Source organism: Leopardus geoffroyi, chromosome A2 (genome assembly GCF_018350155.1).
Source record: "Leopardus geoffroyi isolate Oge1 chromosome A2, O.geoffroyi_Oge1_pat1.0, whole genome shotgun sequence".
In the NCBI taxonomy this organism is placed as follows: Eukaryota; Metazoa; Chordata; class Mammalia; order Carnivora; family Felidae; genus Leopardus; species Leopardus geoffroyi.
The window spans coordinates 26,757,336-26,781,521 of NC_059331.1; the positions used below are offsets into that span (position 1 = coordinate 26,757,336).

General features: G+C 36.2%; 1 protein-coding gene across 15 annotated transcripts in view; it reads right to left on the reverse strand.

Annotated features, from left to right (window-relative positions):
• CFAP20DC (CFAP20 domain containing) overlaps positions 1–24,186 on the reverse strand; it is a 230,554-nt gene that overhangs the window by 124,514 nt on the left and 81,854 nt on the right. For all 15 annotated transcript variants that reach the window (XM_045493411.1, XM_045493403.1, XM_045493402.1 and 12 more), the window contains one exon: positions 24,031–24,145. In XM_045493411.1, coding sequence (XP_045349367.1) covers positions 24,031–24,145 — 115 coding nt within the window. The remainder of the gene's footprint in view (positions 1–24,030; positions 24,146–24,186) is intronic.

Genomic DNA, 24,186 nt, shown 5'->3' on the forward strand with positions numbered 1-24,186 from the left:
GTCAATTGTTCCTTCAAGGGGACTAATTTGATCATAATTAGCCACTTATATTTGTTAAAAAAAATCATGGATGAAATTGGAAGCCGGGTTTAAATTGTGGCCGGTGCTGTCTACTTATAACCAATTAACCTATTGTACAGAAATAGATTCTTCTAAAGAATTTGTAATTATGCCTGGTATTTGCCAGTTTTTAAAGTACTCTTTGCAGGGACTAATTTCTGCCCATTAAACAATTAGACTCCTCAATACTTCATCAAATGAATTCTCTAAATGGTCTGACTGAGTTAAAGAAAAGGAGAAAATAATCATTTAGTGAGAAATTAAGACATATCGAAGATTGCAGGACAACAGGAAAAAGAATTTTTGAAATTAAAAGCACAGTAGTATTTAAAGTTGTCTGTACTTCTTTTAAAATATCAGTTTACATAAGGTTCATCTTATTAATCTGTCAAAATTGAAAGTTATATTTATTTATAAAAGAGATAACGATGCTATTTATAAAGGCATATTCTATTCAGGAATGTCAATTTTATTATGAAGGAAAACCTGAGGTTTTTCCACAGGAGAAAAGTAAGACAGATTGCAGCAAGTTACTGATTAAATACAGGAAGATTAATCATAGGTATCTCAAGAGTAGAATTATATTCCCAGGCAATGGGGATGCTCTTGTTTTTTGGGTGAAAAGAAGTCTGGTGGAATAAGAGGTGGGAAGGAGGGCTGACTGTGATGTGGTAATGAGACTCCCTTGACCTGCAGGGTGGTGAGCTCCGGGGATGTGTGGGAGGTAATGTTGGATGGGCCAGCAAGCCAGGTTCTGGAGGGGGAGAAAGATCAGGAGAACCTTGGACTCCAGAGGGTAAGGTGTCATTGCAGCTCTTGAAGGAGAATTTGACAAGAATGGAGTACTAGGAATTCTAGAGTATCCCTGGTGCAGGAATATTTGGGGGTGGGAGGAAGGCTGAGGTAGAGTGGAGACAGACTGAGGCACAGGAAGACTAGTCAGTCAGTCAGTCAGTCAGTCACTTAAGCATGACATGAGGAGGGTCTTGTAGAGGGCTAGTATTGGGGGTGGGATATAAGGGACAAGTCCAGTAGGCATGCCATGGAATAAATGAAACATCAGGGTTTGGTAAAATCCAGGTTATAGGGGATGGTGCTACTGGGGTTTCCAGCTATCCAATAATAATTATTAACATTATTAACATCACCATTGTTGTTATGTGGTTCCTATTCTTAAAAGACTTAAGATTATGTACCAATTGCAATCATTCAGCTAGTCTGTCCCAACAGTAACTGTATTCATCCATTCCTCCTCACAGGTGCTAAGCACAGGTGCTAAGAGAAGTCACTGGGTGTGACTCTGACATACAGAAATGAATAAGAGAGTCCCTCCAGTCTGGGAAGGGAGGCAGACATGTGGCATCTGGTATGAACCGTTATTGCAGAGGGGGCTCAATGTGGGAGGATGGGAAGCCTCAGGTAAGGCTTCATTTTAAAATATTTTAAATGTTTATCTATTTTTGAGAGAGAGAGAGAGAGGGAGAGAGGAGAGAGAGAGAGAGAGAGAGAGAGAGAGAGAGCACGAGTGGGGAAAAGGCAGAGATAGAGGGAAACACAGAATCTGAAGCAGGCTCCAGGCTCTGAGCTGTCAGCACAGAGCCTGATGTGGGGCTTGAACTCACAGACTGCAAAATCATGAGCCAAGACGAAGTCGGACGCTTAACTGACTGAGCCACCCAGGTGCCCCAGGAAAGACTTCTTAAAAAAAACATTTAAAAAATGCCATGATATTATACGTAAATATAAGCCCAAACATAGCAAATTTTGTACAAAATGTAGTTCTTGTCATTTCTCCACTCTTCTAATCATACTGTCATCTCTTAATTGTTTCTTCTCTCTGTATTTTTAAATAATACCTTTTGATTTATCAATTTTAGACATTGTGTACTGTTTTCCTGTTATGGTAGATAAGACTTGTAGTTCACTTAACACTCTACTTCCTCTACTTCATCCTCCATAGGTAATTATCTCTCCTTTCTTTTTTTTTTCCTCAAAATTAATATTCTGTGTTTTCCTTTTTGTGACTATGTAAATACTGTACACAACTAAGCCAAGTGATGCTCTATGATTACCTTTCTTCATGCAACTTCTTTGTAATTCTAGGGTTAATGATTGCTTTTAAAATTATCTGCTTTATTGCATTTGAATCCAAGTTTTCCTATATCTAGGAAATGAAAGGCTTGGAGGTGACATTTGAGTTTGGTTTTGAACAAGGAATAATAGTTTCCAGGTCCAGGGTGACATGGGAACATGCTGGTCATTTCTTCTCAGGGCCCTGCCCTTTATTCCCTACTTCTGTGAACCCTCCTACTGGCTGCACCTGTATACCCCATCAGACTCCATCAGCTTGGCTTGGGAATTGGTGTCCACTTTCTTCAAAAACTCTGAGTCCCAGGAAACCAGGCCCTTACCCATAACACACTTTTCTTATCCATCATAGTCAAGCTGCTTTTATTTCTTCTGCCTGGATTCATGCATCATAGAAAGTACTCAACAAATAATGATCTGCATGTGTATGTGCATGATGTATGAAGACATACATATACATACACGCCAACACACATACTTTCAATCTTTCATTTTATTTTTCTAAGGTTTTATTTTAATTCCAGTTGGTTAACATACAGTGTTACATTAGTTTTAGGTGTACAATATGATGATTCAACACTTCCATACATCACCTGGTGTTCGTCACAAGCGCACTTTTTAATCCCCATCACCTATTTCACCCATCTGGTAACCATCAGTTTGCTCTCTATAGTTAAGAGTCTGTTTCTTGGTTTGCTCTTTTCTTCCTCTTTGTTTCTTAAATTTCACATATGAGTGAAATCATATGGTATTTTTCTTTATCTGACTTAATTTTGTTTAGTATTATACTCTTTAGCTCCATCCCAAGTCACTGCAAATGGTAAGATTTCATTCCTTTTTTATGGCTGAGTAATATTCCATCACACACACACACACACACACACACACACACACACACACACACACACCACTTTTTCTTTATCCACTCATCAGTCAATGGACACTTGGGCTGTTTCCATAATTTGGGTATTGTAGATGATGCTACTTTAAACACTGGGGTGCATATATTCCTTTGAATTACTTTGAAGTATTTTTGTATTCTTTGGGTAAATACCTACTAGTGAAATTTCTGGATTGTATGGTAGTTCTATTTTTTAACTTTTTGAAGACCTTCATACTGTTTTCCAGAGTGGCTGCACCAGTTTGTATTCCCACCAACAGTGCAAGAGCATTCTCCTTTCTCCACATCCTTGCTAATATCTGTTGTTTCTTGTGTTGTTGATTTTAGCCATTCTGACGGGTGTGAGGTGATATCTTATTGTAGTTTTGATTTGCCATTTCCCTGATGATAAGTGATGCCAAACATCGTTTCATGTGTTGGCATGTGTTGGCCATCTGTCTGTTTTCTTTGGAAAAATGTCTATTCATGTCTTCTGACCATTTTTTGTAACTTGGATTGTTTGGTTTGGGGTGTTGAGTTGTATAGTTTCTTTATATTTTGGATATTAACCCTTCATCAAATATCATTTCCAAATATCTTCTCCCATTCTGTAGGTTGCCCTCTAGTTTTGTTGATTGTGCAGACCTTTTAATTTTGATGTAGTCCCAATAGTTTATTATTGCTTTTGTTTCCCTTGCCTCAGGAGATATACCTAGAAAGAAGTTGCTATGGCTGATGTCAAAAAATTTATTGTCTCTATTCTCTTCTAGGATTTGTATGGTTTCAGGTCTCACATTTAGGTCTTTAATCCATTTTGAATTTATTTTTGTGTTTAGTGTAAGAAAGTCCAATTTCATTCTTTTGTATGTTGCTGTGCAGTTTTCCTAACACCATTTGTTGAAAAGACAGTCTTTTTCCTATTGATATTCTTTCCTGCTTTGTCAAAGATTAATTAACCATATAACTGCCAGTTCATTTCTGGGTTTTCTATTCTGTTCCATTGATCTATGTGTCTTGTTTTGTGCCAGTACCATACTGTTTTGATTACCACAGCTTTGTAATATAACTTGAAGTACAGATTTGGGATGCCTCCAGCTTTGCTTTTCAAGATTGCTTTGACTATTGGGATATTTTGTGGTTCTATACAAATTTTAATATTCTTTGTTCTAGCTCTGTGAAAAATGCTGTTGGTATTTTGATATGGATTGTATTAAGTGTGTAGATTGCTTTGGGTAGTATAGACATTTTAACAGTATTTGTTCTTCCAATCCATGAACGTAGAACATCTTTCCATTTCTTTGTGTCATCTTCATTTCTTTCATCAGTGTTTTATAGTTTTCTGAGTACATACAGGTCTTTCATCTCTTTGGTAGATTTATTCCTAGGTATCTTATTGTTTTTGGTACAATGAGATTGATTCCTTAATTTCTCTTTCTGCTGCTTCATTATTGGTAAATAGAAATGCAATGGATTTTATATGTTGGTATTGTATCCTGCAACTTTATTGAATTCACTTATCAGTTCTAGCAGTTTTTTGGTGAGGTCCTTTGAGTTTTCTAAATATATAGTATCATGTCATCTGCAAATAGTGAAATTTCTACTTCTTCCTTGGTGATCTGGATATCTTTTCTTTCTTTTTGTTGTCTGACTGCTGTGGCTAGGACTTCCAGTTCTATGTTGAATAAAGTGATGAGAGTGGACATTCCTGTTTTGTTCCTGTCTGGAGAGGAAGAGCTCTCAACTCTTCCCCATTTAGGATGATATTAGCTGTGGGTTTTCCATATATGACCTTTATTATGATGAGATATGTTCCCTCTAAACCTACTTTGTTGAGGATTTTTATCATGAATGGATGTTGTACTTTGTCAAATGTTTTGTTTACATCTTTTGAAATGATTATATGGTTCTTACCCTCTCTTTTATTTATGTGATATATCACATTAATTGATTTGCAAATATTGAAACACCCTTTCAACCCAGGAATAAGTCCCACTTGATTGTGATAAATGATTTAAAAAAAATTTTTTTTTAATGTTTATTTATTTTTGGGAGACAGAGAGAGAGAGTGGGGGAGGGGCAGAGAGAGAGAGGGAGACACAGAATCTGAAGCAGGCTCCAGGCTCTGAGCTGTCAGCACAGAGCCTGATGCAGGACTCAAACTCATGGGCTGTGTGATCATGACCTGAGACAAAGTCTGACACAACTTACTGAGCCACCCAGGCGCCCGGAATGATTTTTTTAAATGTATTGTTGGATTCGGGTTGTTAGTATTTTATAGAGGACTTTTTGTATCTATGTCTATCAGAGATAATGGCCTGTATTCTCTTTTTTTGTGTGGTGTCTTTATCTAGTTTTGGTATCAGATTAATGCTGACCTCATAGAATGAATTTGAAAGCTGTCTGGGGGGCCCTGGGTGGCTCAGTCAGTTAAACATCCGACTTCAGCTCAGGTCATGATCTCACAGTTCGTGAGTTCAAGCCCCACATCAGGCTCTGTGCTGACAGCTCAGAGCTGTCAGGGCCTGGAGCCTGCTTCAGATTCTGTGTCTCCCTCTCTCTCTTTGTCCCTCTCCTGCTTGCACTCGATCTCTCTCAAAAATAAATAAACATTAAAAAATAAAAAAAAAGAGAGAGCTGTCTGTCCTTCCTTTTCTACTTTTTAAAATGTTTGGTAGAATTCACCTGTGAAGCCATATGGTCCTGGACTTCTGTTTTTTGGGGAGTTTTTTGATTACTGATTCAATTTCTTTGCTGGTTATTGGTCTCTTCAAGTTTTCTATTTCTTCCTGTTCTAGTTTTGGTAGTTTACATGTTTCTAGGAATTAATCCATGTCTTCCAGGTTGTCCAATTTGTTGGCATATATTCTTTCATAATATTCTTTTATGATTGTATTTCTGTGGTTTTGGTTGTTATTTCTCTCCTGTCATTTGTGATTTATTTGGATCCTTTCTCTTTTCCTTTTAGAAGTCTGGCTAGAGGTTATCAATTTTATTGACTTTTTCTGAAGAACCAGCTCTGGTTTCATTAATCTGTTTTATTGTTTTTGTTTGTTTGTTTCTGTATCATTTGTCTCTTCTCTAATCTTTATTATTTCCTTCCTTCTGCTGGCTTTATGCTTTGTTTGTTGTTCTTTCTCTAGCTCCTTTAGGTGTAAGTTTAGGTCGTTTGAGATTTTTCTTGCTTCTTCAGATAGGCCTATATTGCTGTATACTTTCCTCTTAGGACCACTTTTGCTGCATCCCAGAAGTTTTGGACTGTTGTGTTTTCATTTTCATTTGTTTCCATGTACTCTTTTATTTCTTCTTTTATTTCCTGTTTTACCCACTCATTGTTTAGTAAAATGTTATTTAACCTCCATGTATTTGTGGTCTTTCCAGATTTTTTCTTGTGGCTGACTTCTAGTTTCACAGTGTTGTGGTTAGGATAAAAATGTGCATGGTATGATTTCAATCTTCTTTTATTTGTTGAGGCCTGTTTTGTGGTCTGATACATGATCCGTTTTGGAGAATGTTTTGTGTGTGCTTGAAAAGAATGTGTATTCTGCTGTTTTAGGATGGAGTGTTCTGATTATATCTGTTAAGTCCATCTGGTACAGTGTGCAATTCAAAGCCATGGTTCCCTTGTTGATTTTCTATTTAGGTGATCTGCCCATTGAAGTAAATGGGGTGTTAAAGTCCCCTATTATTGTATTGTTATAATGAGTTCCTTTATGTTTGTTGTTAATTGTTTTATATATTTGGGTGCTCTCATGTTGGTACATAAATATTTGTAATTGTTAGATCTTCTTGTTGGGTTCTCCCTTTTACTATGATATAGTGCCCTTCTTTATCTCATTATAGTCTTTGTTTTAAAGTCCAGTTGTCCAATATAAGTATTATTCCTCCAGCTTTCTTTTGACATCCATTTGTGTGATAAATGTTTCTCTATCTCCCTCATTTTTTTAAAATTTAAATTCAAGTTAGTTAATGTACAGTGTAGTCTTGGCATGAGGAGTAGAACCAGTGATTCATCTCATACATATGACATCCAGTGCTCATCCCAACAAGTGCTCTCCTTAATGCCCATCACCAATTTAACCCACCCCCCACCCACCTCCCCTCCAGCAGCCCTCAGTTTGTTCTCTGTATTTAAGAGCCTTATGATTTCCCTGTCTCTGTTTTTATCTTATTTTTCCTTCCCTTTTGCTATGTTCATCTGCTGAGTTCCTCAAATGCCACATATGAGTGAAATCATATATATTTCTCTGACTGACATATCTTACTTAGCATAATACCCTCTAGTTCCATCCACATTGTTGCAAATGGCAAGATTTCATTCTTTTTCATCACCAAGTAGTATTCCATTGTATGTATATACCACATCTTCTTTATCATTCATCAGTTGATGGGCATTTGGGCTCTTTCATTAATTTGACTATTGCTGATAGCAGCACTATCAACATCCCCCTCACTTTCAATGTGCAGGTGTCTTTAGGTCTAAAATGAGTCTCCTGTAGGCACTGTATTGGTGGATATGGTTTGAATCCATTCTGGCACCCTATGTCTTTTGACTGGAGTGTTAGTCCATTTACAGAGTATTATTGATAGATACGTGTTTAGTACCATTTTATTATTATTTTGTTTCTGGAGATTTTCTCTGATCCTTTCTTGACTTTCTCTCTTTCATGTTTTGATGATTTTCTTTAGTGATATATTTGGGTTTCTTTTTCTTTATTTTTTGCATGTTTATTTATTAGTGGCTTTTGATATATGGTTACCATTAGGTTTGTATATAACTGCTTCCGCATATAGCAGTCTATATTAAGTTGATGGTCATTTAGGTATGAATCCATTCTTTTCTCCTCTCCTCCCCAGACTTTAGGTATATGTTATTATATTTTATTCTCCCCTTTTGAATTCCTTACTTAGTTTTTACAGAAATACTCATTTTCATTATTTTTGTGTTTTCTACCATCATACTATCCTTTTTCGTCTCTTCTTTCTAGTCAAAGAGTCCTCTTTAATAGTTCTAGCAGGACTCGCTTGGTAGTCACAAACTCCTTTAGTTTATATTTTCCTGGGAAACTCTCTCTCTCCTATTCTGAATGACAACCTTGCTGGATAGAGCATTTTGACCACAAATTTTTCTCATTAAGTACTTTGAATACATCATGACACTCCCTTCTGGCTTGCAAAGTTTCTGTAGAAAAATTTCTGCTTGACTTATGGGTTTTCCCTGGTAAGTTAATGACTTTTCTCGCATTGCTCATTTTAAGATTTTTTTCTTTATCGTTATATTTTGCAAGTTCAATTACAATATGTCATGGTGTTGGTCTGCTTTTGTTGATTTTGAGGAGAGTTCTCTGTGCCTCCTGGATAAGGCAAGTTTTCAGATATTATTTCTTCAAATAAACTTTCTGCTGCCCTTTCTTGCTCTTCTTCTTCTGGGACTCCTATAAATATGAATGTTATTACATTTGATGGAGTCACTGTAAGTGACTAAGTCCACCTAAGTCTACTCTTGTTTTGTGTAATTCTTTTTTATCTTTATTATTCAGCTTGATAACTTATCATTACTCTGTCTTCTACATCACTAATTTGCTCCTCTGCTTCTTCCATCCTGCTATTCCTTTCATCAAGCATGTTTCTCATTTCTTTTTCTGAATCCTTTATCTCTAAGTTATTCCTTGTCTCTATGTTAAGGGTCACATTCGTGCCTTCCACTCTTTTCTCAAGTCCAGTAACTATCCTTATGGTCACTGTTTGAAATTCTCTGTCAAGCATGTTATTTGTCCATTTCACTTAGATGGATTTATCTAATCCATCTATCACTTGGGATAAATTTTTAGTGTCATTTTGTCTGCCTCTCTCTGTTTGTTTCTGTGTGTTACGAAAATCAGTTTTGTCTTCTGAACTTGAAAGTAGTGACTTTATAAAGAAGAGGTCCTGGGGCACCCTGCAGTGTAGTATCCCCTGTTCACCTAAACCTGGCACTTCAGGAGAGCATCCTGTATGTGTTGCTTATACCCTGCTGCTATGTCTGAGCCACTTTTCCTTTCAGTGCAATTATCTGCACTGACTCTCTGCCTTTTGTGGGCTGTGCTTACTCTCTGTGGTGCGAGTGGGACCCAGGCATGGCAGCTTTGAGAGGGTGTGCCTGCCAGGGAATTTGGGAGTGGGGTGGCAGTATCAGCAAAGTCTGCACTGGGGCACTCCAAAATGCTGTAGTGGTGGGGGCCGCATTCTGGAGCTGCCAGGGGTGCGAAGGTGAGCAAAGATGACTGGACAGGGTGGGCCCTGCACACAAAGGGTGGCTGGGGTTCATGGTTGGGTGTGGTGCAGTGTCTAGGCCAGGGTGGTGACTGCACGTGGTGTGCAGTGGTGGTGGGTGGGGTGCACTGTGTGGCTTTCACAAAATTTGTCCTGAGCTGAGGGCTGAAGCCAGCAGGCTTGGAGTCGGCTAGTTCTCAACAGAACCTGTGGGCATGGCACACTGCCAGTGGGTCAGGCATCAAGTATCTGTGTAGCTCTACTTCTCAAAGGTGGCTCTGTACTTATGCTAGGAGATGGGGGAGGAAAATGGCATCTGCGAGTTCCCTTGCTTTCAGAGAAGTCTCCCAGCACTCTCTGGAAGCAGTATGTGCAGATCTGTCTCCCATTTGCCCCCATGGTTGTGCAAACTACTGTTTTTTTTTGTTGCCTCTCCATGCAGACTGCTGTCTCTTTCAGGGTGGAGGCCCAGCTATTACCCTCCTGGCTTGCCCACCACTGAGTCAGCTGACTTTTAAAGCCCTAGGCACCACTGGTCTTATAAACTCATGGAATTCAGCCCCTCTGGGTTTTTTTTTTAACGTTTATTCATTTTTTGATGGGGTGTGAGTAGGGGAGGGGCAGAGAGAGAGGGAGACGCAGAATCTGAAGCATGTTCTAGGCTCTGAGCTGTCAGCACAGAGTCTGATGCAGGGCTCAAACTCACAAACTGTGAGATTGTTACCTGAGCCAAAGTTGTCCACTTAGCCACTTAACTGCTTAACTGACTGAACCATCCAGGTGCTCCCCCCTTTTAAAGTGAACTCTACACCCAATGTGGTGTTCGAACTCATAACCCTAAGATCAAGAGTCATATGCTCTACCAACTGAGCCAGCCAGGTACCTCAGGCCCTCTGGTTTTTAAAGCCAAATGTTATGGGGATTAGTCTTCCCTGTGTGAGCCCCCTGGTGCAAGGGTCCATTTCTCTGCCCTCTTTGCACGCAGCTCCCTCCCTCCTGCAGGCAGCCTCCCTCTGCCTTTCTGCCCTTTCTAAACTTTTGGTTGCAGCTTCTTCTCTATATTTAGTTGAGGAATTTGTTCCTCCAGTCTTCAGACTACCCTCCGGTTTGTTGACTTGGATGTGGACGATACCTAGTTGAGATGTGGGATGGGGTGAGCTCAGGGTCCTCCTACTCCACCATCTTCTCAAGCTCTCCCTCAAGCAAAATCCTCAAACTCTCATTTTATAATCACTCAACTAACCCCATAAATGTGTGGGAACTGATAACTAGTGAATTCATCTCTTAGAGGTACAGATGGGAGTAGCTCCTGAGAAAGATGGGAATAACTTTCATAAGTCTCCACTGGCTAGAGGAAACAGAAATTACTGTTTTTTAGCTGGTATCTGTAAAGGTTCCACTTTTCATAAGCTTCAACAAATAACTCATTATTCATATAACACTGTGATAGGCTTTTGGGAGTTTCAGAAGAGTATGAACTCTCTACTATCAATATGCAGCTTATCTGAATTATAGTTGATCTTTTTTTCTTTAAATTAAAAAAAAAATTTTTTTGAGAGACCAAGTGCAAGCAGGGGAGGGGCAGAGAGAGAGGGAGACACAGAATCCTAACCAAGAGCTGGGCTCCAAGCTGTCAGCACAGAGCTTGATGTGGGGCTCAAACCCACGAACCGTGAGATCATGACCTGAGCTGAAGTTGGATGCTCAACCAACTGAGCAACCCAGGCACCCCAATAGTTAATCTTTATAAAATATCATTTTCCTTATTCTTGGTGATCAACCAGTCTTAAAATCCCTTTTTTGACATATTTCTTGACCTCTAATCACTTTCTTCCTATGTGTAACTCTAGTCTAGCAAAGAATTCTTGATTTACAATATTCCTAATTATGGGCTTAAAAATTATGTACCAGAAAGACAGCAATCTGACAGAGAAAAGACAGTTTTGCTTAGTTTGTTGCTTCAATTAGTAAGAGAGTTTATACTATTTAGCTCCTGCATGGAATTCTGCATAAAGGAATTGGCTGGCAAACGGCAAAAGAATGATTCAAAGCATGAATTTCTAGGTTTTTCAGATTCATGTTTTGGCCCTATGGCTTTATTATATACTGGTGTAAGGCCAGTAGACTGTGTGAACACACACACACACACACACACACACACACACACACACACCGGTCAAATGCATGCAATAACAAGTTCTTGGTTGTCCAGCACTTTCTGATTTTCCTTGCCATTACTGCAGGAAAGATGTGAAGATAATTGGATTCATTTTGCCAGTGTAGAAAGAGCCTGAGTCACTGCGCACAGCTCTAGCTAGTGGTGCCTTTCTAAAAGGAAACAACAAATAAGAAACCACAATTTCATAGCCTAGCAATCCTAAAGTACATCTCTTCTCACAATTTTAGAACCTCATTCTGTTTTTGTGTTCCTAAAATGATAACAAGGAATGGGGTTTAAAGACGTTTATTCTTGTGCCCTTTAAAATAATATTTCACATGTTAGCTTTAATATCTCCGTAGAAAATCTGCTTACAATGGCCATATTCATCTCAATCACCATCATAATGTTTGTTAAATGGTGTAAGCAGAAATCAAAATAGCAATTTTATATCTGAATGGTCAAGAGAAGCAATTACCTATTACTACTATATAAAAAACAGTTTCCTGAGGAAAAGCAAATCTTGACAAGTCCTTACGCAGAGACAGGGAAGTTAAGGAGAAGTTGGGGCTATTAGTGCTGCAGCTCCTGGTTCAACCACAGAAAAGCAAGCTCCTTATAATGTATCTTCATGATGCCTATTTAGCAGTTGACCCCCACCTCCCATTCCTAATCTGCAATGAGCACACAGTCTCTTCCTGAAATAGCAGCCCATCTTTCTCCTGCTAATTCTCAAGTCATCTTTCACTGTGCCCTCTGAAATCCTTACTACTGAAAAGTACTTACATCCTCTGTATTTTTCTAAGGGTCCTGCAATACCCTACTTTAACTGAAACCTGGCTTTTCTCTAAGATATTAGCTTTCAACTCTGGAGTTGAAACTCACTTATGGAGTTCACATGTGCTTCTACAACCTCCGATTTTGAGGCCATGGGGCTAGGTCGCATTGGGAGAGGGCTTAAACTTCCTATTGGGAACCCTATCTTCTTTGAAGTCTGAGGCATTGCATTCACAGGTTCTTCTACCCTTTTAAATTCACTGATCTTCAGTTCAGTCCCTGGTCACTCCCACTTCTGCAGACACACTGTTGCCAGCCCACATACACATTCCCAAAAAATGCTGGGACCAGATTCACCTTACCTTCTATAGTACTGTCCAATACCCTGAGTCCCTTACCCTCCTTTCCCTCAAAAGCTTCTTCACCTCTTCACTCAGTAATCCACTCAGATGGCCACATCCCGAGATTTAACTTCATTTCTCTGAAACACTTAACTTTTAAAATTTGGAATTAGAAATTACTTTCTATTATCTAATTATAATATTCTGTTCTTTAACCTGTCTGAAAATTCCCTCCAGTTAAACCCTCCTAGCAACTCCTTTTAAATACTTTCCTCCTAGGGATGCAAGAGTGTGGGCTCTGGAGCCTATCTGCCTGGGTTTGGATTCCACCTCCACCATTTACCAGTTAGATAATCTTCACAGTTACTTAACCTCTCTGTGCCTTGCTTTCCTCATTTGTAAAATGATGGTAATTATAATACATCTCTCAGAGTTGTTAGGATTAAATGTTTAAATACATGTAAGCACTTATAATAGTGCCTAACATATATATGCTTAACATATGTTAACCATACAATCTTTTTGACTTTCATACCACAAAATACACAGGCTTTAAGGGCACAGTTTGATGATTCTGACCATTCATTCACCTGCATACCATTAAGTTATAAAGTATTTCAGTCACTCCAGAAAGATCTTTTGTGCTGCTTCCCTGTCAATCTCAAACTCACCCCTCTCAAGGGCAACCACCAATTTCTTTCACCTTAGATTAGTTTTGTCTATTACTTTATATACATGGAATCATAGTAAATGGCTTCTTTCACTGGGCTTAATACTTGAGGTTCATCAACGTTGTTGCATGTATTAGTAATCCATTCTTGTTTTGCTGAGTAGTACCCCATTCTGTGAATATACCACAATTTAACTGTTCAATCTTCTGTTGTGGGACATATGGGTTATTTCAAGATTTTGGCTTTTATAAATAAAGCTATTGTAAAATTCCCATACAAGTGGTTTTGTGTCCACATACTTACATTTCCATGGGTACACACCAAGGAGTGGAATTGTTGGATCAATGGATAAATGTTTAACTTTATCAGAAACTTCCAAAGATATTTCCAAAGTGGTTATGCTGGAAATTCCCCATCTATGCTGGAAATGTATGACAATTGCTTTATACCTCACGAGTATTTCGTATTTCCTGTGTCTTTTATTTTAGCCATTCTAGTGGGTGAAGTAATGTAACAGTGTTTTTCATTCGAATTCCCCTGAAGCTGGAGCTCCCTGGAGCTCTTCACATGTTTATTTGATTGCATAATCTTTGTGAAGAGCTTGTTTAATTGTTTTTGCCTTAAAAATGTCATTTTTTTTATTATACAGTTGTAGAATATATTCTGGATATGTATTTTGCCAGATATATGTATTAGGAATATTTTCTCCCAGCTGTGGCTTGCATATTCATTTTCTCAAGAATGTCTTTTTGATGAGTGGTTTTAAATTTTGTTGAAGCCCATTTTTGTCAATTTATTCTTTATTAGGGTTAATGTTTTCTGGGTTCTATGAAATCTCCTAAAAGTGTTTATGTTTTTAGCATTTAAATTTAGATCTATGATTTATCTTAGTTTTCGTGAATGGTGTGAAGTATGGGTTGTGGTTCATTTTCTTTTCCCCATATGGATGCTCAGAAGTTCTAGTTCTGAAAAAAGATGCTCCTATCTCTATTAAATTGCTCTCGTGTTTGGTTGAGTATCAACTGACTATATGTGTTGTCTATTTCTAAACTTTTAGTGGTATCTATGCCAATAACACATTGTCCTGATTACTGTAGCTTTATACCATGTCTTGAAATCATGAGGTACAATTTTTACGTTTTGAAAATTGTTTTGTAACTTAAGACCTTTGAATTCCCATATATATTTTAGAATTTGTTAATAAATTTTGCAAAAACTATTAAAAAAAATAAAAAAAGCCTTGGGCGCCTGGGTGGCTCAATCAGTTAAGTATTCAATTCTTGGTTTCGGCTCAGGTCATGATCTCATGGTTTTGTGAATTCGAGCCCGACGTTGGGCTCTGTGATGGCAGCTCAGAGTCTGCTTGGGATTTTCTGTCTCACTCTCTCTTTGCCCCCTCCCCCACTGGTGCTGTCTCTGTCTCTCTAAAAATAAATACAAATAAACTTAAAAAAAAAAAGAAGCCTGCTGGATTCTGATGGGGATTAGATTGGATATACATTCTTTGGATCCATAAACAACATGTCTCCACTTATTTAGGTCTTCTTCAGTTTCTGTCAGCAACGTTTTATACTTTTCAGTGTAGAGGTCTAGCATATATTTTATTAAATGTATTCCTGAATATTATGTATTTTTGATGCTATTGTAAATATTTTCAAAATTAAAAATTAAAAATAGAATTGTTGAATAACCATATTGTACACCTAAAATGAATATAACTGTTTATGTGAAGTATACTGGAATTAAAATTAAAAACTTAATAAACATATTTAAATTAAAAAAATTTTTAATTTCAATTGTTTACTGCTATAAACAACTTATATAGAAATATATAGAAATACAATTGACTTTGGTTATATCTATGCTATGTTCTGTGACCCTATAAAACTCACTTAATCTAGTGGGTTTTGTTTAGTTTTTGTAGATTGCTTAGAACTGTCTACTTAGATGATTATATTGTCTGCAAAGAGAGAAAGTTTTACTTCTTTTTTTATGATCTGTATGTGTTTTATTTCTCTTTATTATCTTACTGCACTTGCTGGGACCTCCAATACAATGCTGAATAGAAGCAGAGTAGATAACCTTGCTTTGTTCCCTGTCTTAGGGGATAAACAGTCACTTTTTCACCACTATCATTTAGTTGTAGATTTTTTTAAATGGGAACCCTTTGTCAGGTTGAAAAAGCTTCCTTCTATTCCTAGTTTGATGTAAGTTTTAATCATAAATGGCTAATGAATTTTTGTTAAAAGATTTTTCTACATTTATTGAGATGATCTTATGATTTTTTTCTCCATTATTCTGTTAATGTGATCACTTACACTGATTTTCAAATATAAGACCAACCTTGAATACTTGATGTTAAGGATTCATATATTTATGTTCATGAGTGATACTGATTTATAGTTCTCTTTTGGGGATTTTAATGTCTTTGCTGGTTTTGGTATCAGAATTATGCTGACCTCATTTTATTCAATGATTTGGGAAATGTTCATTCTCCTTTATTATCTGAAAGAGTGTTTAAAATTGGTATTATTTTTTTCTTAAATGTTTGGTAGAATTATACGTAAAGCCTGGATGTCGATTTCTGGACCTGTATTTTCTTTGCAGGAATGTTAATTACAAATTCAATTCCTATAAATAAATATATGGCTATTTTAAATTTTAATTTCCTTTAGTATCAGTTTTAGTAATTTGTCTTTGACAGAAATTTCCCACTTCATCTAAATTGTCAAATTTAATGGCAAAATATTGTTCATAATATTCCTTTATTTTCCCTTTTCCCTTTCATTCTTGATATTGGTAATGTGTGTACTTTTTTTCTTGATTAATATAGCTAACAGCTTATCACTTATTATATCTTTTCAAAGAACAAACTTTTGGTTTTATTTTCTCCACTGTCCATTTTTTTTTATGTCATTGATATATTCTCTTGATTATTTAATTCTGCATATTTTAGATGCTTCAGATGCAGGGAAATCTGAGAGAGGAATGTTGAAATCTTCATCTAAAATTGTGTATTTATGTTTCTCTCTTTGGATCTGTTACTTTTAGGCTTGCTATATCTTCTACATGAGATGACTCCCTCATCATTATCAAATATGCTTCTTTAAATAATATTCATTTTCCTGCAGTCTACTTTATCTGATATTAACATAGTCACTCTAGCTTTTTTAGAGTTAGTGCTTGCATGGTATAACCTTTTTCTTTTTAAATTTTTCACCTGTGTCTTTAGATTTAATATACCTTTCTTATAAACATTATACTATGGTATCTTGCTTTTTAATTAATCTACAATCTCTGTCTTTTAGTCAGAGAGTTTAGTCCATTTCCATTTAATGTAATTATTCCGATGTTTTTGAGTTTAGGACTACCATCTTGCTATTTGTTTTCAATCTGTCCCATCTGTTCTTTGTTTAGTTCTTTCCTATATTCTTTAGGATTGAATACATTTTTAGTGTCCCATTAATCTAATCAATTGGCTGATTAGTTATACTCCCCTCCTTTTTTTTAATGATTGCACTACAATTTACAATATGAATCTTTAACTTATCACACTCTAACTTTGGGTAATAATAAAATATCTCATGCTTAAGAGCCTAAAAAAACGTGTACTAATATCTCTACCATTCTTTTTGTTAATGTCATATATTTCATATATTTTTCTTCTATACCATTATTATTTTTGCTTTCAACAAATACTTTTAAAGAAATTATGATATGAATAAAGAATCTTTTAGATTCATCTACATATTTAACATTACTGGCACTCTTCTCTCATTTACACCCACATTTCTACCTGGTATGTATTTTTTTCAGACTGAAGAACTTCCTTTAATACTTTTGTAGAGCAAGTTTGCTGGCAATAAATTCACCTTTTCAGTCTGAAAATGTTTTTATTTTGCTCCAACTTTTGAAGGATAGTTTCACCAAATAAAGAATTCTAGGTTGACAGGTTTAAAAATTTTTTTCCCCAGCATCATTCCATTATCTTCTTATTCTCATTGCTTCAGATGGGAAGCTGTGATATATTTTATCATTGTTCTCTGGTGTATAATGTATTTTTTCCTCTGGATGTTTTTTAAGATTTTCTCTTTATCATTGATCTTTAGCAATTTATGATATACCAAGGGAATGGTTTTAGGGTTGTTTCTTTCTTGTTTGTTTTTTAAGTTATGATACACCATGGTGTGCTGTGGTGTGGTTTTTGAGTGATCTTCAACTCGGTTTGTTGAGCTTACTGGATCTGTGGGTATATTTTTCAAATTTTGAAAAATTTTAACCATCATGTCTATAAATTTTCTTGTGCTCAATCTCCTTGCTTTCCTTCTACTACTATGACTATACACATATTAGACTGGCTGATACTGTTTCACAAACCATTTGGACAGTACTCATCTCTTTTTGGGCTTTTTTCCTCCTCCCTGTGCTTTTGTTTGAATAGTTTCTATATTTCTGACTTCAATTTTATTGATATTCCACAGTGTTTAACTTGGTGTTAAGTCCAGTGAGTGTCAGTGCCATTTTCTCCATTTTTTCACTGATTTTACTTCTTAAGTCTCTTTCTTATCTGTCCTCCTCATCTACTTCTTTGCTACTACTCTAATTCAGGCTTATACATCTCACCTACACTTCTGCATTGCCTCTTAACTGGTCACTCAGCCTCTAGCTTTTCCCATTCTGATATCATAGTTATTTTCTAGAATACAGATCATACTACAAAACTCTTCCATGTTAAATACTTTTTAAATTTCTAATGGGCTAAAATTCAAACTTCTCAACATGGCTTTCAATCCCCTTTATGGTTTCATCTAGCTTTCCTTTCTAGCACTGTAATTATGTACATTTGAATCAGTTAATGGATCAAATGTGACATAAACTTTCATTATTTTTGTTTTTGTGTATTCACAATTTGTCACACACTATAACATCCCCCAACTTGGCTACATATATCTGATATTTTCCTTTAATAGCATTTGGTTCCTAAGATTAGGTTGGTGTTCACCAGAGCTCATTATCATTCATTGTTCATGTGTTACATTGCCTCCTCTGCCATAGTATAATCTCTTGATGAGAAAGACTCTGTGTCATTTACCTTTGGATTCCTAACATTTGGCACAGACCTAGACCTGAGCAAGGACTCAATAAATATTTGCCAACTGAAATGAACTATAAATTCAGAAGTTTATTATAACACTATATTCATAAGTCGATAAACATGGATTTATGTCAAGAGAAAATAGAATAATAACTATATCAACCAACATTAACTGAGTGCTTACTATGGGCTTAGCACTATTCTAGGTAATAATTGTTTTGATCCTAACAACTCCTCTAGGAAGCAGGTTCTCTTATGTCACCACGTAACTGATGAGAAAATGAAACACAGAGAGATTAACTGACTTGGTCAAGGGCTTACAGACAGAAATGACAACCAGAATTTGAGTCCCTACAAACTAGCTGTAGAGACCACACTTCAACTCTAACAATATTGTGCCTATTCATGTAATTTATGAGGCAATCATCTGTTTTCCAGAACAAACATTTTTTATGTAGTTGTTCCTGCTTCACATAACCATTCAGGGCCAGCAAAAGAAGGCATGGGACTGCTCTTTCCCCAAATTTCTTCAACATCCATATTAAACTGACAGGTGAGTAGAGTGAGAAAAACAGGTATTTTTAAATGATATTCTCAAAAAGGAAATGAAAACATTTACAAACCTTCAAATAAGCACCAGAAGGTTATAAACATTCTCTAGTATCTTAAATGTAAATCTAAATGATCTTGTGTCTAAATAAACCTGCTTCCTCTATTTCCTTCTCATTCAGTGACACTCAAGAAATTAAATACTGTTAAAAACCAAAAACTTCTATATGGGAAAAATGATCTTTGAAGGGAAGTTTTAAAAACATTATACCACATTTTCAGTTTGTAATAAAAGCCATAACATAATCCAACAGAGTTGTGGTTAAAAGAAAGTACAACTTCTAAAGAGTTGTCATTTAAATGACAAACACTGGGTATTTGAGTGGTAAAGGTTACTAAAAGATTTTGGCATTATAATTTATCATACCACTTCCTTATAGCTCCAATGAATGATTCATGCTCAATGATATTTCATACCTGAACTTCCTATTCAGATACAATTAGATATACTATACATTAATATATACTTTGGTGGCAAGACATTGATGTTCATCTGATACCATTACCAACTAACTAAAATTATACTGAAAGAGAAGATTGATTTCAATGAGTCTTGACTAAGTGGCTATCTCCATTGTTTAATCTGATGGTTATTAATTTTTCAAATTGCTCTTACCATTGAAAACCTAAGTTAAAAGAAGAAATTGTTGTAATTTAAATGTTAAAGTGAATCACTCATAATTAAGAATAACATGAAAAATAAAATTTTTTATTTGAAAGGTTGAACATTAATGGTAACTGGAATAGTAAGTGGCCTATACATAAATATTCATATTGGTGTGGCTATAAGAATATTTATTTGCTGCCTTTGGCTATGTAAAGGTTTTAGCTAAAGAACCAAGCAAAGTGGACTATTTAGCAATTATCCTCTAAATTGAGGTTGCAAACTGTATGCTCAGAGGGCCTATGCAGATAACCCAAATGTATGAAGCAGGAAGGGTCTGAGTGCACCTGCATTCTTTATGAGTGGAGAGGACTAAACTTCACACAGAGCTCAAAGCTCTGTTAAAAGTGTGCAGTTGCCACTCGGCTTCAGCTGACTGCTCACTGCACAACAGACATTATTGACAATTTCTGATTTATAAATGTTAGCTAAAGAGCTTTAAAAATATTGCGCTTCAAAGTTTACCACCAAAGTATCTACAGTTCCTAAGAAAGTAGATGTGAAGAAAGTTTTGGCAAAAAGCAGAGAACTAGAGCAACACCACACCAACACCAAGGAGGATCCTAGCAATGGCATTCTGAATGGGTGGTGCTCTCTCTCATCTTACTTCTTGCTATAGAAGTTTCCCCTAAAACACGGTTCAGCTTTAATTTGATAAGGGCCCAATGGGAATAGACTGCATTAACAGTGGAAATGAAAGACACTCTGCTGCTGTAGCATCTCTTGGATTGAGGGGAAACGAGTATAAGTTTTAGAACTGAATTTTTAAATATCTGTTTGAATAGTACAGAATACTTCTCGGATTATCAAGCACATTTAGAAAGGTACATGACAAACTCATTTATTTTCTCTCCCATGTCAGGAGACACAGTAAGATTTGCCAATTTGGTTGAACAAATATTTATGGAGCACTTACTACATGCCATGTACTTATAGGGACTAGGGATAAAAGTCAATTAAGACAAGCTTATAGTCTAAAGGCGGGGAGATACATAAGCAAATATGATTTAGGTGCAGACTGAAGAAGGGTTATGAAGATCATGAATTTGTGAATGGCAACGGTGAACTATACCCCAAATATCTAAACCACAGAGGGGATATCATGGAGGGCTTTCTGGAAGATATAGCAACTAAAGACCAAACTGAAGCTATAATCCTTATCTATGACTTAAGACTGTGCCAGGCACTGTTCTAAAAGCCTCATGTTTATATACTTGTGTAAATCTCCACAACAATCTTAATAGGATGTATATCTCATATTATCTGCATTTTATAGATGAGGAAAATGAACAGAAACTTGCACAGGGTCACATAACTAGTAACTGTCAGAATTCAGATACCATGCTCTTAACTTCTATATATTACTTATGGGTTTGTATTTAACAAAATATAAAATAATTAGAATACATTACAAGCAGTTATGACTTGGTGATTTCACTGGGATGGGGAATGCTATAGAAAAAAATGTCTTATCTTTGCTTATTGCTTAGGACTATCTCAAATATAAGTGAACAATTCTTTCCAGATTCAGCCAGAACACTATAGAAAAAATACTTTATCTTTGCTTATTGCTTAGAACTATCTCAAATATAAGTGAACAATTCTTTCTAGATTCAACCACATTGAGGAAAAAGTTCTAGATATGTTACAAATATTATGACTGCTTTGCCTTTTAAAATTTAGCATGAGCTTAAACTTACCTAAAATAGCCACCAATTTGCTTTCTTCACACCAGGATTTTTTAAAAACTACATGTAACTATTCTCCACTGAGTCATCTAACTGGAGAGTGGGAAGATGAGGTAGATGAATCAAAGAACACTGCCCCACAGGACCTATTACACATATTACTATTTATTTTTTAGTTTCGGCAGTACACTTCTTATATCGTTAGATACCTGGTGCTGCTAGCACAAATTCATGTGACTTATTTGTTAAATAAGAAATATTGATCAATCAAGTTCACTTGCGATGTTATCAAGGTTCACTTGTAAAGAAAGATAGTATTTGATTTTCAAATACTGTATTCCTACAAATAACACTGTGTGTGTGTGTGTGTGTGTGTGTGTGTGTGTGTGTGTGTGTGTATTATAGCCATGTACAGAATGATCAGTTAAAATTTAAGAAAATATCTAGAACTTCAGTTAATTAACTGACAAAGGGGACTGAACCCACAAAAGCAAGGTAACGACAGATTTGATTCATTTAACCGCACACAGAAAAGTGTATTGGTCTCACATACAATTTAACTCTTGGAAACCACCTAATATTGAACTCTAAAAAATCTTAGATGAATAAGGAAATCATACTTAAACATAGAAGGGTGAATGCAATTTTATATTATTATAAATGAATTATGCACCACTAATTGCCCTGTTACAGACTCCAACTCTATTACATATACAGTGAGTTTTACATTGCCTTCTTACATTTGCATGTTGTTAGAGGACTTTTATTTCTACTCAAAGAACTCCCTTTAGCATTTATTGTTAAGACAGGTTTAGTGGTAATGAATTCCATCAGCTTTTGTTTGTCTGGAAAGGCTTTATCCCTCCATTGTTTCTGAAAGACAGCTTTGCTAGGTATCGTATTCTTGGTTGATTTTAAGTTTTTTTTTTTTAATATTTATCAATATCTCTTTTATATTTATCATATTCTCTTCTGGCCTGAAAGGCTTCTGTTGAAAAATCTCCCCATAGTTTTATGGGAATTCCTTTCTATGTAACTTCTCTCTTTTCTCTTATTGCTTTTAAAATTCTTTCTTTGACTCAACATGTAATTGTAATATGTCTATAATATGTCTGTGTAGTCTTATTTGAGGTCCTTTGGGCCTTTTGGATCTGGATATCTATTTCTCTCCCCAGGTTTGGGAAGTTTTGAGCCATTACTGATTTAAATACACTTTCTATCCTTTTCTCTTTCTCTTCTTCTTCTAGAATTCCCATAATGTGAATATTGGGAATATTCCCATAATGTAAATTTTCCTTGTGTCTCATAATTCTCATAGGGTTTTTTCACTCTTTGTCATTTCATTTCACTTTTTACTCCCCTGACTGGATAATTTCAATTGCCTTGTCCTCCAGGTCAGTCATTCTTTTTTCTGCATGGTTGAATCGCTTTTGAAGCTCTCTATTGAATTCTTCAGTTCAACTTCCTATATTTTTCAGCTCTAGCATTTCTATTAGTTTATTTTTGATGTTTTCTATTCCTTTGTCAAAAATCCTGTGCTGTGTGTAGTTTGTTTTCCTAAGTTCATTGAGTTGTCTGTCTGTATGCTCTTGTAGGTCACCAAACTTCTTTAAGAAGATTATTCTGGGGGCGCCTGGGTGGCTCAGTCGGTTGGGTGTCCGACTTCAGCTCAGGTCATGATCTCACGGTTTGTGGGTTCGAGCACTGCGTCGGGCTCTGTGCTGACAGTGCAGAGCCTGGAGCCTGTTTCGGATTCTGTGTCTCCCTCTCTCTCTGCCCCACCCCTGTTCACACTCTGTCTCTGTCTCAAGAATAAATAAACATTAAAAAAAAAGAAGATTATTCTGAATTCTTTGTCTGACACATCACAGATCTCCATTTGTTTAGAATCAGTTATTAGAGCTTTATTAGTTTCCAGGTGTCATATTCACTTGACTTTTCATGATCCTTCCTTATACTGGTGTCCATACATTTGAGTAAGTGGTAAAAGGCTTCTTCTAAAATACATGCATTTAAGATCCCCAAAGGTGAGTTATTTAAAGGAAAGTATTAATCACAGGTTGTACACAAACATGGTAAAGTCATGAGAGTAGTACTAAAATAACTGAAGTTTGAGAAAGACTAGTCAAGTCATATCAGGCTCAAATTTCTTGGCCTGTAACCTACAGTTTACATCTCCATACATTATTGCTGCTTTAGGTCTTAGAGGTTACACAATAGGCATAAAATCTCCCAACCTATATCCGACTGTTGTATTACAGGACTGCTGTTTCCTTAAGGCTATTTTTTGAAAATCTGGCCACAATGATTAATCATTCTTTGTTCTCCAAATGTGTACCAATTTCCAGCCTTCAAGCTTCTGTTCATGCTGTTCCTTCTGCTTGGAATGCTCACTTCCCTTCTCTATCTGTTGAATTCTTACAGTCCTTCAAAGGCCCAACTAACTGTAATCTTCTTCATGCAGCCTTTCCTCATCCTGCAGTCAGATGGGCTTCTTTCCCTTTCATGGTACCAGTAGAACTTCTCTCTTCACTGAGCTTTCTATCAGTTTTGGTAATATTCCAGATGCTCAAATAATTATATTCTCCCACCTAGTGGATTTTAAGCTCTTTCATGGGAGGGAAAGGAAGAGTATGCATTTTATTCATTTTTATATACTTAACAAAGTACCTTATACACAGAGTAGGCCCATAATTAGTATTTGCTGAATTTAAATTTAATATTTTAAGCAACATTCATGTGACACTTACAATTTTGCGCTTGATCATGAAAAGTGGGATTTTTGCATGGAGAGGAGTTGAGGACAGTTCCTTATGGACCGTTGATAAATACAATCTTCTTTTAATGTTCCCTAAATCAGTAATTCTGAAAAAAGAAAGAAGAGAGAAAGATTTTCATCAATATAA